Below are 15,181 nucleotides of genomic sequence, written 5' to 3'. Positions count from 1 at the left end.
CGTAATATCAAATATATATTTCTTTTTTTTTTTTGGTAAAGTTCGGAATAGATTAATGTAAAGACACGTGAGTGACAGATAAGTATGTCTGCAACTTAACTCCTTTCTCTCTCTAAATTCTAACTGTATAATCGTTTCATTGGACCCCACACGGCACACCGTCCACACTTTTCCTCAAATCGTAAGACTAATCGTCGGTCTAATTGAGATGGTCAAAAACACGGTGACTAATTCAAACGAATAAGCCTTGGATTGGCATTTTCTCGACAAGATCTACGCTCCCTGTTAAACGTTGATTTGGCTTCACCCAAGCCTGGTCGAAACTCGAAAGTCTTGAAGACTGGCGTGTCAAAAGTGACAACGGTTTGAATCGTTCAGAGTTGCTTGTGATACGGTGAGACAGTATTGTTATCGTAGTTGACTTTTTTTTTTTGTTGCCTTTGTGAGTAGCAATTTAATTGCAAGGGGAGCATGAAAAGCTCGAAGCTTCTTGATTACAAAGGTCAAGTAGCCAAGGAGTCGATAGAGACCAAGATATCTTACATGTAATAGATAAGACCTTACAGGTTGGGGAGTTGACGGCAATATTTGCCCCTTTAGAAATATGAGTAAAGGTAACATTCAAAATTTTAGAAGCTAGTACCTGAATATATGAGATAATACACACCAAGGAAGATGGAGGGGAGCTTTTAGGGGTAACCAAGTAATTTATGAGAGAAGCACAATCATACTCCACAGTAAGGCACGTAATATTTTTCTCCACATCCAAAGTAAACCGGTCCTAATAGCCAAGCCTTCACCAGGAAATATATCTCCAAAAAACATTGGTTCGGAAAAAGCCCATATGGCGTTTCCATCATCATTCCTACCGATACAACCAATACCTCCAGTATAAGAGTTTAATGGGAGTGATGCATCACAATTCATCTTGATCCAACCAAGTCGAGGCCGCAACCAACGCTGTGGGGTGGAGGGTTGAGATGGAAGGGGATCTTGATAGCCTTTGATGACCTCCCAAAATTCTTTATGAGCATGCTTAGCCTTTGAGAAAACTTGGATTGGAGACCATGAGTTTGAGTTATTGTTAAACATGGCATCATTTCTAGCTACCCATAGAAACCAACATATAACCGTAAACAAGCTCAACACCTCCTTACTTTTGTTCTTGCTATGCAAGTTGGTTTTATCGCATTCTTGTAGCAGAGAAGAGATCTTTGGGAGACTATTGGAGGGCACAATGAAGGATAAGCTACTTCCAAACCAAGTTGCTTGTGCAAAAGGACATTCAAGCAAAATGTGACCATCGGATTCCACTTGTTTCCCTCATCACTTGCAGCTAGGATCAATTGGAATCTTCCTTGATCGAAGGCCATCTCCGGATGCTAATTCTTGAGCAAAAATCCTCCAAAGGAAGGATGGGAAGCCTTGCAATTCCAAATATTATGCTTTCAAATAGAAGTTGGAATGTCTTTCCAATTATGCCACCTAGTGGGATAGGGTTTCATATGACCCTAATGAGTGTAGATTTGCACCAATAGAGGGGTGACGTATTGTCCAATAGGAAGTGCATCTATTGAAGAGATAAGGTATAGGGTACATAGGTGAGATGTGAGAGGAAGCACGCAAGAATCTACATAGAAATGGCACATGCTTCCTTATCCCTATTTTAATTGTACAAACCAACGATTCATACAAATTAAACCATTTATTTTTTATTTGATGGACACTATATCCAACATATCCTGAATGGATCTACTCCTTGTATATTGTTTGCCCTCTTAAGAATTTTAAGAGAGATTTGTAATTCTAGTTTGGTTACATGTAAAATAGAAAGAAAAATTTTATACACACACCACAATTAAATCCTAGGCTCTATACTTATAATCCATACCATTTAACATACTCAGATACTCTTTATGGGCTCATAATGCATTCTTCATCAACAGTTTACTCGCTTTTTCTATTTACAGTTTGGGGATAGGGATTTTTACAAAGGGTAATGGAGAATTACGTATCCAAGATGTAAAGGGTAAATTCCTCACCAACCCTATTCTCATTCAAACAAATAAACAAATAAAAAGGTGAAGGGAAAGTAAAGGTAAAGGTAAAGGTGAAGGTAAGGTCATTCCTATTTGCAACCTCTAACCATGGCTTGAACAGTATTTCACTTTAGGGCACATTTAGGAGAGCTTCTACTTCTAGCTCCAAGAATTTGGCCTGGTCAGTTTTTTGTCGCCCAGGATAAGAGAGAATTTGTGGATTCTTTTTATCCATCATGATGTAATCCTATGACTGTTGGACTTTTGGGTAAGTGAGTTTCATCGTTAATCCTAGCCTTACCGTGCAAAGTCGAAAACAACATTTCTCAGTCTAGTCCAAAGATTAGATGTGTGGTTTAAGATATTCTCTGTTTGCAGTGAGTGAAGGGAAACTCAATTCTGAATAAAATATTAATGTGTAAATTGCTTGATATAATAGGCCACCCATTATAGTGGCTAGTTGCTTAGCACATTTGGTTGGCGTAGAGTGCAGTAGAGCACTTGCGCATAGGAGGTCTTGAACAATTAGACCTAATGTACTGGATGGTGAGAACAAGTATATAAATTGTGCCGGTCATGATGTTACAAGTCGAGCACTAAAGGTTCCAAATTAAAACACGAAAAAAGCTCATAGATGATAGACTCACTCTTTAGTTTTGCTTTTCTTATAATTTGTGTTGGATATTGTGTCCATCAAACCCGGTTTCATGTAATGAACCAATTCATTTCATTTATAGATTTTTCTTATTTTATCGCATGTGATTATAAAAATGCAACTGTGTCCATAATTTGTTTAAATTCAGTCACAACTAGGGTTTGGACTGGGCATCCATATCATATGGTTGTTGCATTACGTATGACCAGACATGATGATGTCGGGATATGAATGCGAGCACACATATTGTGTGTATGTTGGCGAAGAGTCTATTATGTCGTATTCCGCACACATAATTGCCTATGCTAATTTATGAGATAAACATAATATCACATCTATCTTAATTCTGAGAGATACTATTCACTGTGTGAATGAAATGTACACTTAGACATAACATGATAGAGGTCCAAATTGGACCAATGCCATTATGTTGGCTGTGCGTCTAATCTGCATGAGTAATAGGTATGTCAACAAGGTAATCATTGTCCTTATAGAAGAACATCAATGTGGGGTTTCAATGCATGCCGTTGGATTGGAATCAGAGCTCTGTACTATTTATGAAATAGTTCTAAGATTGAATGTGTTCATATCTTAACCAATCTCGTCATTTGCATGCACACCCCTTGAATTATATACTATGGCATAAGGGTATGGCGGTAATTTCATACGTCTCTAAAATTCCATAACGAGGGTGTTGGTCAGTGGGGATACTTGGGTAATTTCATATTTATTAAATACTTGATTTTTCTAATCCTATCTTATTTAATGATAGGATTGGATCGTCACTATTAAACTCTGCTTCTTCCCTTTCTTTGGAAACAAGCAATATGGTCCAGATAAGATTAAGTGAATTTGGGAAATAATAAATTAGGGTGACTCTTGGGAGTTTGGATTCCAAATTAACAAGCCTTGATTTTGGGAAATAAGAGATTAGGGTGACTTTTGGGAATTTGGATTCCAAATTAAGTAGACTTGATTTTGGGAAAGAAGAGAAAATGGTGAACCTCTTGAATTCATAATATAAAATCCCTCTCTCTTTTTCTCACACAACTCTCTAGTCTCTTCTCTCTATTTTCTATTTTCTATGTTTTTTATTATTCCTTATCCAAAAAGAGAAGGATATAGATTGGTTTTGAAAAACATTTTTCACCATTGAAGTTGTACTCAAAAGCTTGTGAAGTTTTGGAGTTTAAGTCTAACTTGAAGTTTCGAACCAAAGCTTGATTTTTAACAAAGAGGAATAACCACTGGTTGTAGGAGGAGTCACATTTGAGGCTCTCTGATCAGTTATATTTTATTATATTATTTATTCGTTTATACCTATTGGTATAAACTTCTTTTAGTCGATGAAATTGAATGCGAAAGAACCTAATTTTCATGTCTACTGTGTCTCGGGTATGGTTCGGGATCTTCAAGTCCTATCAATTTGATCATAAACAAAAGTGTAAGAAGCTTCCCAACAATGCATTGTGGTGAAAAATGGTTGAGTGATGAGTGGAGAGCGATAAATTGTTGGCACTTAAATAACGCTACAAGAGAGAGGATTTGAGCCTTCAAATAACAAAATTACTGCTGGGAGAGGGACCACGTGGACAATGTGGAGAGAATCTCTTTCTTACATCAATCACAATCCAAAAACTGATTCTATCCACATGATTCTGGAGAGAAAAAGTGTCAATGTGAAACCACATGATCAAAATGTGAGAAGAAGTGGAAAAGCATTCCACATTGTGGACATGGAATCTTCTTTTCCATTACAAATTACCCCTATTGACTAAAAGCTTTGAACCACAACCACTCCCCAATGCTTATCCAATTGACGGCAGCCAGCTCCACACCACATAAGCAATAAGCCCTAGTCCTCCATCATCGGACACTTTTATTATTCTAAGCTTCATTCACAGAAGAAAAATTATTATCTTAGATTTCATAGAATTGTTTATGAGTTCAGGCCTTCAGTCTCCAAGGTAATCAAGGTTGCCCGGTCCAGTGGGCCCACTGTGACCTTTGCCAATTTCCCAATTGGGCGCCGCGCGGGCAGAGGATCTTGTATCGCACTTTTTGAAAGTTACCTGCTCCACATCCTTTATTCCGTTTCTGGTGCGCTGAACGCAGAGAGAGAGAGAGAGAGCGTTAGAAGTTAGAACAATAGAACCAATCCTTATTTGTTGCCTTTTCAGCTACCACGATCCTCTCATCTCTCACTGCGTTTATATTTACAAGTAATCGTGTGGAAAATTCTCTTTCGTTCCCTTCATCGGCTTCTCCATTCTCAAAACCCTAATTTTTTTTTAGGGGGGAGGGTCGATTTTGGGAGGAGAATTAACGATGGTTTTCTACTTCAAAGCCCGACCAGAAGCTGGTGATTATACGATCTTCATGGGATTGGACAAGCACGAGAACGAAGAGCTCATCAAATACGGATTTCCAGAAGATGTCTGGTGAGATAACCCTTGGTTCCGTCTGATCCTTGCCTTCAATTGTCCAATTCGAGTGTTCTACCTATTAGATTCACTTTCTTTCTTTTTCTTCTTCTTCTCTTTTTTTATTTTTTATTTTTTTCCTTTGAAATTCCATGGATTAACAGCTCCTAAGTTTGTTTTGTGTCGCATTAATTTCCATTTAAGACTCTAGATTCATGTTCACATGATTAAGTTATAATTTTTACTTGTTACGTTTGACTTCTTATATGTTTATGTAAGAGTTCAGAACTTTGCTTTTCTGATGCTGCGTAACGCAATTACAGCTCTTGTGTGTTTGATATTTACTCCATCAATGCCATCAGTTCTTGTTTTTCCTTTACATTTTTATCATTGCTTCGGGTTTCTATCAGCAATTTTACAATTTTGTGTTATTCCTTGCATCTATCTCTGTATATCCTTTATTTTCTGTGGTAAATGAAATGACATATACTAAGAATTCTACATACAGAAGTCGTTCTTAACTGTGTTATTCACACTTTTATCATTCCCCCCCTCCCCAAGGACATCATACAGAAACTGGGGAGAAACACCTGCACAAAAGATAAAACCTCTGTATATTGAATCCCTTGAGATTATACGTTTTACTCGGTTTGTTATCAGTTCCAGTTCACGACGCCATGCATTTTTCCAGTTTAGTGCTGTTAATGGTGCTAGTTCTATTTATTTGGCCTTGCCAGATTTTGTGCAAATTTGGAAAGAGCCCCAATATGTAACCCTGACTGCTTCAAAGTAAATCAGGGTGATATACTTATTATGACCCAGGTGGATATAACCATGAAAGTAAAAAATCACTTGCATATAAAATTAGTTTATCCGACTTGGATATGCAAGTCTCTAACATGGAACCTGCTTGAGGAGAATCAGAGCAATTTAAAGAGAAGTACATAGTGAATAGTGTGGAATCGTTCATCGTGCTCACTTTATCTCTGTTTTCCTGCTGTGCCAAATAAATTGAAATGACCTTCATTTTACATAGGAAATCTATGTTCACTTCATGTATATCTCGCTTTTGAAATGTTTTTTGAAGAACCTCTTGATTGCTCCCTGACAAAAAGGGCTCAGTCATTTGACTAGCTTGTTATACCAACAATGCCTGTCGTCTCATTAGACGCTTGTAAGTTGTAGCCTTATCGAATGTAGTAACTATGTTTCTTTAAGTATTTTAAAATTGATATAGAATTAGAAACCTTTGGTTCTTATGTATGGTTGGGGTTTTATTGGACTCCACTTTGCCTCACCACACCCTATATTGAGAAGAGTTTAGGGCAGTGATGGGTTTTCTGTTTCTAATTTAGTAGTGATAGTGATACTACTGGGTTGGTTCCAGGAGATAGGATATGGTTGTACAGGAATGACTAGCCACAAGTTAAAAAAATAAAAGAAGAAGAAGAAGAAGAATATATACAATAAAAAATAAAATTTTCTGACTTCCTTTGTACATATGGTCATCAATAATTTCTTTCCAATGGTACCTGAAATCTGCATAGTCAACATTACCAGAAAGGACCTGTAACTGAAGCCCATAAGAATAATGTCAAAACATTTCTGAGAGTGCACCCATTTGTAATGGCTATCTAATTACCCGAGGCTGGGAACCAACAGCCTACAAAGATCCAGAACAGCAAGTCTCTCAAATCTCAACAACCCTCCAAAAGAGAAATATCAGCAACCTGTTCAAAGGATGATCAGATCTGGTTGCAACTCCGATCACAAGGCCTATTAGGTGTGAGGAATGGGTTTCCAAAATTAGAAGTGAATTCAATGGTTAGATTTGGAGAAATCAAGGGGTTATGAAAGTAGAAGGTTACTAAAATTAGAAACTTAAGGTTAAAACAGCAATTAAATTGAAGAAATAGCAAGTGTAAACAAAGTAAAAAGTATGGGCATGAAATAGAAACTATTGAACAAATTAGTAAGTGGGTATATAAAATTGAAAGTAGCTGGACAGAATTAAACGAAGCCAATAAGGTAGCGCTGTAGGTCTTTTAGAAGGAAATGAACTAGCAACAGTTTGAAGGATTGATGAGATGTCATAAAATTGACTATAGCACCAAAACTCTGTCCAAAACTCAAGAAGGAATTCTGACACCGGTTAGTAGACAGAATAGTAAGTACTCAAGAGAGCAAACAAAATATGAAAAGTAGGATGCGTAAGACTGAAGAACACAATCTGACCTCTTAGAGCCTGTTTGGTAACGATTCTGTTCTGAGAACGCCGTTCTTTGGCAAAATCATCTCTTTGTTTTACCTCATGAAAAGATGATTTTTTTACTCTACGTGGGCATTTGATAAACTTGTTCCGAAACTGTTCTAGGGACAGTTCCTAGAGTGAAATGGCATTTGTTAAGAAAAGTCCTGGCCCCACATGCCCATATGCCACAGCTACGATAAGGAGTAAGAACTATTATTTGGGCATCTGTTTATGGGGCTAATGGACATATTATTTGTGCTCATTTGCATTATGGATTTTCAGGAACAACACAAGAGCAGAAGCTCATACAATCCGATAGGGACATTGTGGATCGGTGCGTATGGGAGAAAGGCATATAGAAGTGTGATGCCGAATTGATGATCAAAGCTCATTATAGATAACAAATCTAATAGAAAAGATCAGGGCATCAACATTTGCCACCGCAATGAGTGTTTATCAATAAATGTTTTCTATATTGTCCAGGTCTTCTCTTTCATCACCCCATTCTCTGCAACCTGTTTGCTGCCCTATCATGAAAATTAAAAGGTTTATGATCTCACAAAATTACACATAACAGATTATGATATTATAGATTATGCTTCAAGAATCTATGAGAGAAACTACAATTTCCCATCAATAAGTCCTAAAAAAATCACCAACTCCCAGAATATCTTCCAATCCTACTTCCTTCTCAACCCACAGGTAGCTTCCTGGTGAGATGTACTTCAAAGGAAGGACAATCAAAGAGAGAGAGAGAGAGAGGAGCAGAGGAAGATATCGGAGAAACAAAGGAGCAGAGATTGATTCAATAAAAGAAGGGATGTACCTACCTGAAGACGATCTTAGAGGAGCAGAGGAAGATCTCAGAGCAACGATTCAGCAGAGGACGATCAGAGAGGAGCAGTGATCAAATAGATAAGAAAGGTGAGGGCAGCGGCGACTTCGAGCTCGTCGTCCAGTAGCTTCCCTCTCTGGTGAACAACGGTCACAACCAGTGGCCCCCACCTTTGTCGTGTGACGTAGGTTTTTGGAGGATTCTATCGGGTTTTTTTAGGAACACCTTTTCACTTTATTTCCCTAAAGACCATCTTGGGACTGAAGGAACACCTAAAAGGTGTTTACTTGATCTCCACTTGAGATGATATTTTGAACCGGTTCAATTCTTGGGCACAGAAATGAGAGAGGAATTACCAAACGCTTTATTTTCGATTTCTGTTATAAAATGGAATCTAGAACAGAAAAGATCATCTCGGGGGAGTTACCAAACAGGTTCTTAATGGAAAGGTGGGGGGGGGGGGGGGGAGGAAGAAGATAGAAGATAGAAGAATTGAAGAATGGAATAAGGGCTGTGTTAGGCCTCTCACCTAACTGTGGAAAAGGAATTCCACCAACTCCAGCCTTGGCATCACACCAAGGTTTCCCTACTGCATCCTACAGAACCATGTTGTGTCAGTGAACTGACAAGCTCAAGGCTAAATTATTTCTCAAATCGTTGGTAGTAGGTATGATCTACAACAACAACAACTCAGCCATATCTCAACTGAATGGTGTCGGCTACATGGATCCGTGCAAAGAAAAAAATACTAAACTAGTAAAAGAAATGGAACACAACAACAGCTCAGTAAAATCCCACCTAAATGGGGTGGGCTACACCCTACTTTTTATTTATAGCTTTGTGAAAATAAGCAATATAGGAAACCCTGTGTCGTAGAGAGAATCCCTTACAACTTAAGTCTTTTACAAAATAGAAACTATTCTAGAACTTTAACAAAATAGAGACTAAGATCTAGAATGTAGGACATCTGTCCAGCCTTCTAGAAACACTATTAAAATGAATGATACAACTTACTAAATTAAAACTAACAATAATCTCGTATAGGCCTTAAATTCTTAACATATGGGCTTATAGAATCAGCCCATTGCAATAGTACACCAAAATTATCAAGCCCATGGCCCATATAAATGGACACTCGAAATTAAACATATTAGTCCATTCTTGGTCCAGTTTGATGGCCTGGTTTGCTGTTGGCCTTATTGTACTTTTGAACTGCATCAATCTATGGCAGCCTTGTCTATAGAGACACATAATCTTTGCAGCTAACCTTATGGAAAAAGAAAAGCTCCTTTGCTAGGAGCTACTTTCACCAGCTAGAAGGAAAGAACTGAGGTTCTGATTGCATAGTATTTATGGCGATTTTTTTCCGGATAACAAGAGAGGAGCCTTATTTATATGATGGAATATCACACTGCTTCTGGGTGCCCTCTTTCCAGCATCCCAGACAAGGCATAATGCAATTGAACTGGACTATCCATCCAAGTACATTATTCTGGACTTGTTAAGATTTGAACCTTATTCGCCTTGACTGTTAGATTTTAGAACTTTCTTGTTTGCCTTTCATAATTTCCCATCATCCTTAGTTGCTTCAATGGAAGCTATTTCAACTGTTTCCCTTCTCGATCTATCCATCACTATAGTTGGGTTTCAACTGCTGTTGATGTAGGACCATCAGCATACGGGTTCTGATTACACAAGTCTGTCCGTACAAGGTATCATAGCATCACCAACAATGGAAGGTGTGGAACCTTTTTCACCAAGAAGCGCTTCAAATCTCTTGTCAATGAACTTCATTCTGTTTCTCAATATCATATATGGGTCTCAAGGACCATCCTTCACGCACTTATAGATTGTCCCTTGTGAAATATTACCATTTACAACTCTCGTTTGCCTTCTGTAATTGAAACTTCCACTGAAATAAAGAACTAAAGAGTATACAATTATTTAACTGGAAACCAAATGCAGTAAACAGAGCCAGCATGGAAAGTAACACTTAGATTCTATGCATCAGGTTTCACCCTTTCTACAACGTGACATTCTTTACTAGCTGAATTTGACATTCTTTATTTAGCTGAATTTGAATAATTGGTATTTTCCAAGTAATCGTGTTTACTCTTGGTACTTCACCGAAGAGGTAATCTTTGCATTTGTCTGTACATACTACATAGCTTCTTTTAGTGTATGTTAAGCATATTTTAGGATTGTATTCTTTGCCAGGAATGACGCACATGCTTGGCCTTCAAGGGTGAAAGAAGCCATGTCTTTGGAATTTTTTAAAGGTGTTGTATGCATTTCCATGCTGCTTAACTGTTCAGGTTTTGGAAAAGTGTGCCATTTTTCATAAATGGATCATTTCTTCTTCAAAATCACCAGCAGAAATGGTGTGCTGTTTTCATCATTATTATTATTCTTTTGCCCAGTCGGTCTCTAATCTCCTATTCCTTCTTAGTTCTCTTCTTGAAGCATTTGTTTTGGCCATTACATTATGTTTTTTCAGAGTATCGCTTGTGTAGTTTTTTCTTTTGATCACATCACTGATCATTTCTAATATGCATTAGTTTTTAGGTTTGTCCCAAGGAAAAACGCAGATGTAATTCTGCCAGTCCACTGTGACATAAAGGGGGAAGAATTATGAGACAATGTGAAATCATTCATGAAATAAATTAAACAACTAATTTATTTATTAGTTATAGAGAAGCATATATGTTTCATTTTTCATAGCTACTGAGTGATTCTGTCTTTTCTTTTTTCTCTTTGAAACTGTAAGTGAAGGGAGAGGCCAGCATGCATATGGCCTACCATTTTGTTAAAGTAGGGACCCTGTTTGTCTTTATATGAATAGTGTAGATGTGTCTTCTTAATTTAAACTTGCACTGTGATTGTTTATGGCAGGTTCCATGTCGATAAAATGTCTTCGGCCCATGTTTATGTGAGACTGAACAAGGGTCAGACAGTTGAAGATATAAGTGAGGGTTTATTGGAAGATTGTGTTCAGCTTGTCAAAGCAAATTCTATCCAAGGTAAATCTTATGTGTTTCTGATATTGGCTTATGTTATATTTAGATATTTCCTAAGTTCATGATAATTCTGCATATAAATTTGGGTGAAATTATGCATGTAACACGACCAACTGTTTCATTTGACATTTTTGGCTACTTGGCAGGCAACAAGGTGAATAATGTTGATGTTGTTTACACTCCTTGGTATAATTTGAAGAAGACGGCTTCAATGGATGTTGGGCAAGTTGGTTTTCACAACCCTAAGATGGTGAGTAGAGGCTTGTATATTCTGGATTTATGAGATGCTCTATGGATTTTCTTTCATTTTTTGGACTAGACATAAATGGAACGTGTTAGGAAACTAGATGTTTGTTGATTCTGACTTTTGCTCTTTGGTGTAGGTCCGAACCGTGAGAGTTGAAAAACGAATAAATGAGATAGTTAATAGACTGAACAAGACAAAAGTTGAAAGGAAGCCAGACTTAAAAGGTAAAATCGGCTTAGGTGAAAAAAAGATTTGGTTTTTTTTTTTCTGGTAACAAAAAAAGAGTTGGTTTTACCCAATAGTTGATGATGCTTTTAATAATTAACATTGCTACTTAGCCTGGTCATTTGTATTTTCTGTCAGTCTCCTTCTGTTTGCTAGAAAAGGAAATGAGGAGTAGTAAAATTACTTTAAAAAAACAAAATGAGACTTTTCTGTAACTAAATATCTTTCTAGATTTGGTAATTAAACTTTTCAAGGGGATTCTCTATTTTCCTATTCAAATCCAAGAAATTTGGTTGAAAAGTGAAGTAAAATTTAATTACAAGATTTAGAAGGTTTTTGAGTTGGTTACACAGTCAATGTTTTGATCACTGAGCCTCAAGTTTCTACGTGAAGAAAATCCAGAGCAGCTTATGGTCTTCCTTGTATTTTACTTTCCTTGAATTGAGGAATTTCTTCTTTAAGTAAATGCAATTTTTTTTTTAATCTAATGCTTCCCCCATTTTTTTTCTTGGATTAATGGTTTAACATCAGTTCAGTTTATGCAGCTGAGAGAGAAGCAGTTAATGCTGCAGAAAGGGCAGAGAGAAAAGTCCATCTGAGAGATAAAGTAAGTCCAACTGCATCCTTTACAGATGGAATTGATCCTTCAACTTCAGAAAATCCAAGCTTTCTTGCTCTAATGAATTTTGAAAGTTTAACATAAGAGACCTATTTGAAGTAGAGCTTTAGACTAGTTGTCAAGCAAAAAGAACAAAGAATAACAAAGAAGAAATATTTATATTCCATACTTCTAATCTCTGCCTTTGAATCTTGACTGGTATGTTCAATTCAGTGTATTTTGAAGAACTGAAATGTCATTGTTACATAATATTCTTTCCAAAATTTGTAGCCTAGCTAGAGTTTGTAAACTTTTGACTGGGTGGAGGTAATTAGTTGAGTATAGGTGCTTGCCATCAAGTTTTTCATATATGATCATGTGGCCAGAACAACCAGAGCTCGGGGTTGGATTTGGTAAAATTTTGATTTTCAAGTGTGTATGCTTTGGGGTCCCACTTCAGCGTTCCTTAAAATTAGTTATCACAGTAATTTCATTTTGAGAATATCTCTCTTTTTGTGAAGTTTAGTTATAGTAAATTTATGTTCACTACAAATGATCCTTACAAAAATGGAAGAAGTGCTTCTATGGATGAAAAGCGACCTAAAAAATATTTATCTAGGAATCATCAGAAATTATAATTTTTCCAAATGATTCTAGTGGGCATCAGTCCCAAGACTAAAATCCCATCAGAATCATTATAGAGAAGCTATAGCAAATATACTGAACTTGAGTAATTCTGAGAGAATATTAGTGGGTTTCAATTGTATGAAATTCTGGCACCGTTGATACTTTTTCCAAGCAAGTAATCATTTTTCAGAGAGCGACATACAATACAACCTTTGACTTTTGTTTCTGTTGTCTATCTTTCCCATGACTTATTTCCATACAAGAAGTCTGGAGCTCCTGTCCACATCCAGCCTCCCTCTTCTTTTCCTCATTTATCTGAAATTTGTTTTCTATTTTTTCTGTCTTAATGATACTGGACAGCCTGTACCTGTAATTTTTGACAGTGAAAAGCTCCTTTTTCTGTGGGTTTTTTTTTTGGAGGTTGGATTGTTGTGGATGGACCTGAGTTCGTTCCCTAGGCCAGGTTGAGTTTTTCAACAGTGTGCTGTTGAATGTCATGTCCTCTTCCTCCCTTTTTTTTTTTCCCAAGCAAAATTGTCCTTTTCATGATTCCTATATATAATTATATGATTATATGCCTTGAATTTTCTTACAAACTTATCAATGATCCACAGAAACGGCGAGAGGAGATGGAGAGGCTTGAAAAGGAGAAACAGGCAGAGATGAGGAGCTACAAGGGCCTGATGGTCCAAGAGAAAATGACTTCTAACAAACAGATTGCATCAACGACCAAGTCACTGCAGGAACTGGAAGACGATTTCATGTAATTCCTGCACAAAAACTCGATGGCTTATTTCCACGAAGAGGGAATCTGCCAGAAGAGAGAAATCTGTACGTTCCTGGTGCAGATATGTCGCTTGCATGAGTCAAATGTTGATGACCCTCTAATTGGATGCGGCTGGAAAGGTAGAGTGGTGGAGCAGAAGATGAATCTTCATATTGTCTGGTTGATTTGTATCTCTTAAGACTTGAATAATGGGGATGATTGATAAACATGTCAAAGTATTATTTTATTGATTTTATGCAAAAGCCCTGATTGATACTTGGTGCTTCAAGCCTTCTCTTTGCAAGATACCATTAATATGTCACTTTCTGCTTTCCTTCTTTGGCCTTTTGTTTTCAGTGTGAGATAATCATGGTTGTGATGTCATTTGAGTGCACTAGAAGACTGGTTGTAGATTTTGGGCCTTTTGTTTTCAGTGTGAGATAATCATGGTTGCGATGTCATTTGAGTGCACTAGAAGACTGGTTGTAGATTTTGGGCTTGTCTGCTCCGTGAGCCGGTCAAGCATCTGAGTAGCACTTAAATTTCCCTTTCCTTGCTTAAACTTTTCCAATAAGATGTTTGTAGGTACACGTCAGCAATTGAGGGTGCGTACTTGTTTCTTAGCAAGAATTGTGCGATGTCCTAAACAACCTTCGTGAGGACAATACCATCTCATGGTAATTGGAAAGAACTTATGTCCACATGGTTGCAATTCTGATTCTGGAATCTCTTTCTAATTCTAGTCAACAATCCTAAATTAGAATCATAACTTTAGGGAAACATATGTTAGTAGATAATGGCTGTTCAATTTCAGAATCATAACTTTAGGGAAACATATGTTGTATTCCAAGCCAATTCAAGAGCCATTCAAAATATTTGCAGCTTTAGCTTTGGGATCTACTGCAGTACTATAATTAGAAAAACAGAAATTTCAAAATCATATCGAAGACATTAGCTTTTAATAGGTACTATTGATGTACTAAAGTAAGAATGAAGAAATAAACACAGCAAGGCAACCTCAAAGAACCCACGAGAGGGGGGAAGAGGTTCCTAGACTAGGCAGGTACATGCCCACCAGACAAAAGGAGAAAAACCAAAAGAATGATAAGGCTCTATAGCCACATCCCTCCTAACAAGATCACTCGGAAACTCAATGGGACACAATTGATCCCTATCAATGAAGATGGCAGGAAGCTAGGTAAAAACTACCTCCAAATATGCTTGAATTCTTTGCTCATAAGCAGAGAAGACGGGTACAGGATCTTACCCTTAGAAGCCAGCAGATTCCAAAGGCCCTCGATTTTCCCAGTTGACATATCAATGGCCAACATGGAATCCAATCTAATGGAAACCTCGAGAATCTCTCAATACAAAGTTAATCCTATTTGAAAGACTAGCAACTCCATAGCTAGGACCGAAATCGCTTACCACACGTAATTCGTAAACATTGAAAAAAGAGTGCTTCGAATCAGAGATTTAAAAAAAAAAAAAAAAAAAC

The 15,181-nt window shown here is 37.2% G+C and overlaps 1 protein-coding gene and 1 pseudogene across 2 annotated transcripts; both read left to right on the top strand.

Annotated features, from left to right (window-relative positions):
• Positions 1-4,601: 4,601 nt before the first annotated feature.
• LOC122090042 (coiled-coil domain-containing protein 25) lies at positions 4,602-13,972 on the top strand. Of its 2 annotated transcripts, none has more exons than XM_042659874.1 (6): positions 4,602-5,135; positions 11,096-11,223; positions 11,367-11,470; positions 11,604-11,691; positions 12,229-12,299; positions 13,532-13,972. In XM_042659874.1, exons 1-6 carry the CDS (start codon positions 5,023-5,025, stop codon positions 13,682-13,684), a joined length of 657 nt encoding a protein of 218 aa, XP_042515808.1. In that variant the 5' UTR covers positions 4,602-5,022; the 3' UTR covers positions 13,685-13,972. The 2 variants fall into 2 exon arrangements, with proteins under 2 accessions (XP_042515808.1, XP_042515810.1); XM_042659876.1 differs by having other exon boundaries at positions 4,609-5,135; positions 12,238-12,299.
• LOC122089524 overlaps positions 13,703-15,181 on the top strand; it is a 24,208-nt pseudogene continuing 22,729 nt past the window's right edge.

Source organism: Macadamia integrifolia, chromosome 9 (genome assembly GCF_013358625.1).
Source record: "Macadamia integrifolia cultivar HAES 741 chromosome 9, SCU_Mint_v3, whole genome shotgun sequence".
In the NCBI taxonomy this organism is placed as follows: domain Eukaryota; kingdom Viridiplantae; phylum Streptophyta; class Magnoliopsida; order Proteales; family Proteaceae; genus Macadamia; species Macadamia integrifolia.
The sequence above is the reverse complement of the archived record's forward strand: the minus strand, read 5'-3'. Positions and strand labels throughout refer to the sequence as shown.

What these genes read in the sequence shown, in the direction of transcription:
- LOC122090042 (XM_042659874.1), top strand. Translation starts at nt 5,023, where the DNA reads ATGGTTTTCTACTTCAAAGCCCGACCAGAAGCTGGTGATTATACGATC. An exon ending in CAAAGCAAATTCTATCCAAG is followed by an intron (nt 11,224 to 11,366) that starts GTAAATCTTATG and finishes GCTACTTGGCAG; the next exon opens with GCAACAAGGTGAATAATGTT. An exon ending in GTTTTCACAACCCTAAGATG is followed by an intron (nt 11,471 to 11,603) that starts GTGAGTAGAGGC and finishes TCTTTGGTGTAG; the next exon opens with GTCCGAACCGTGAGAGTTGA.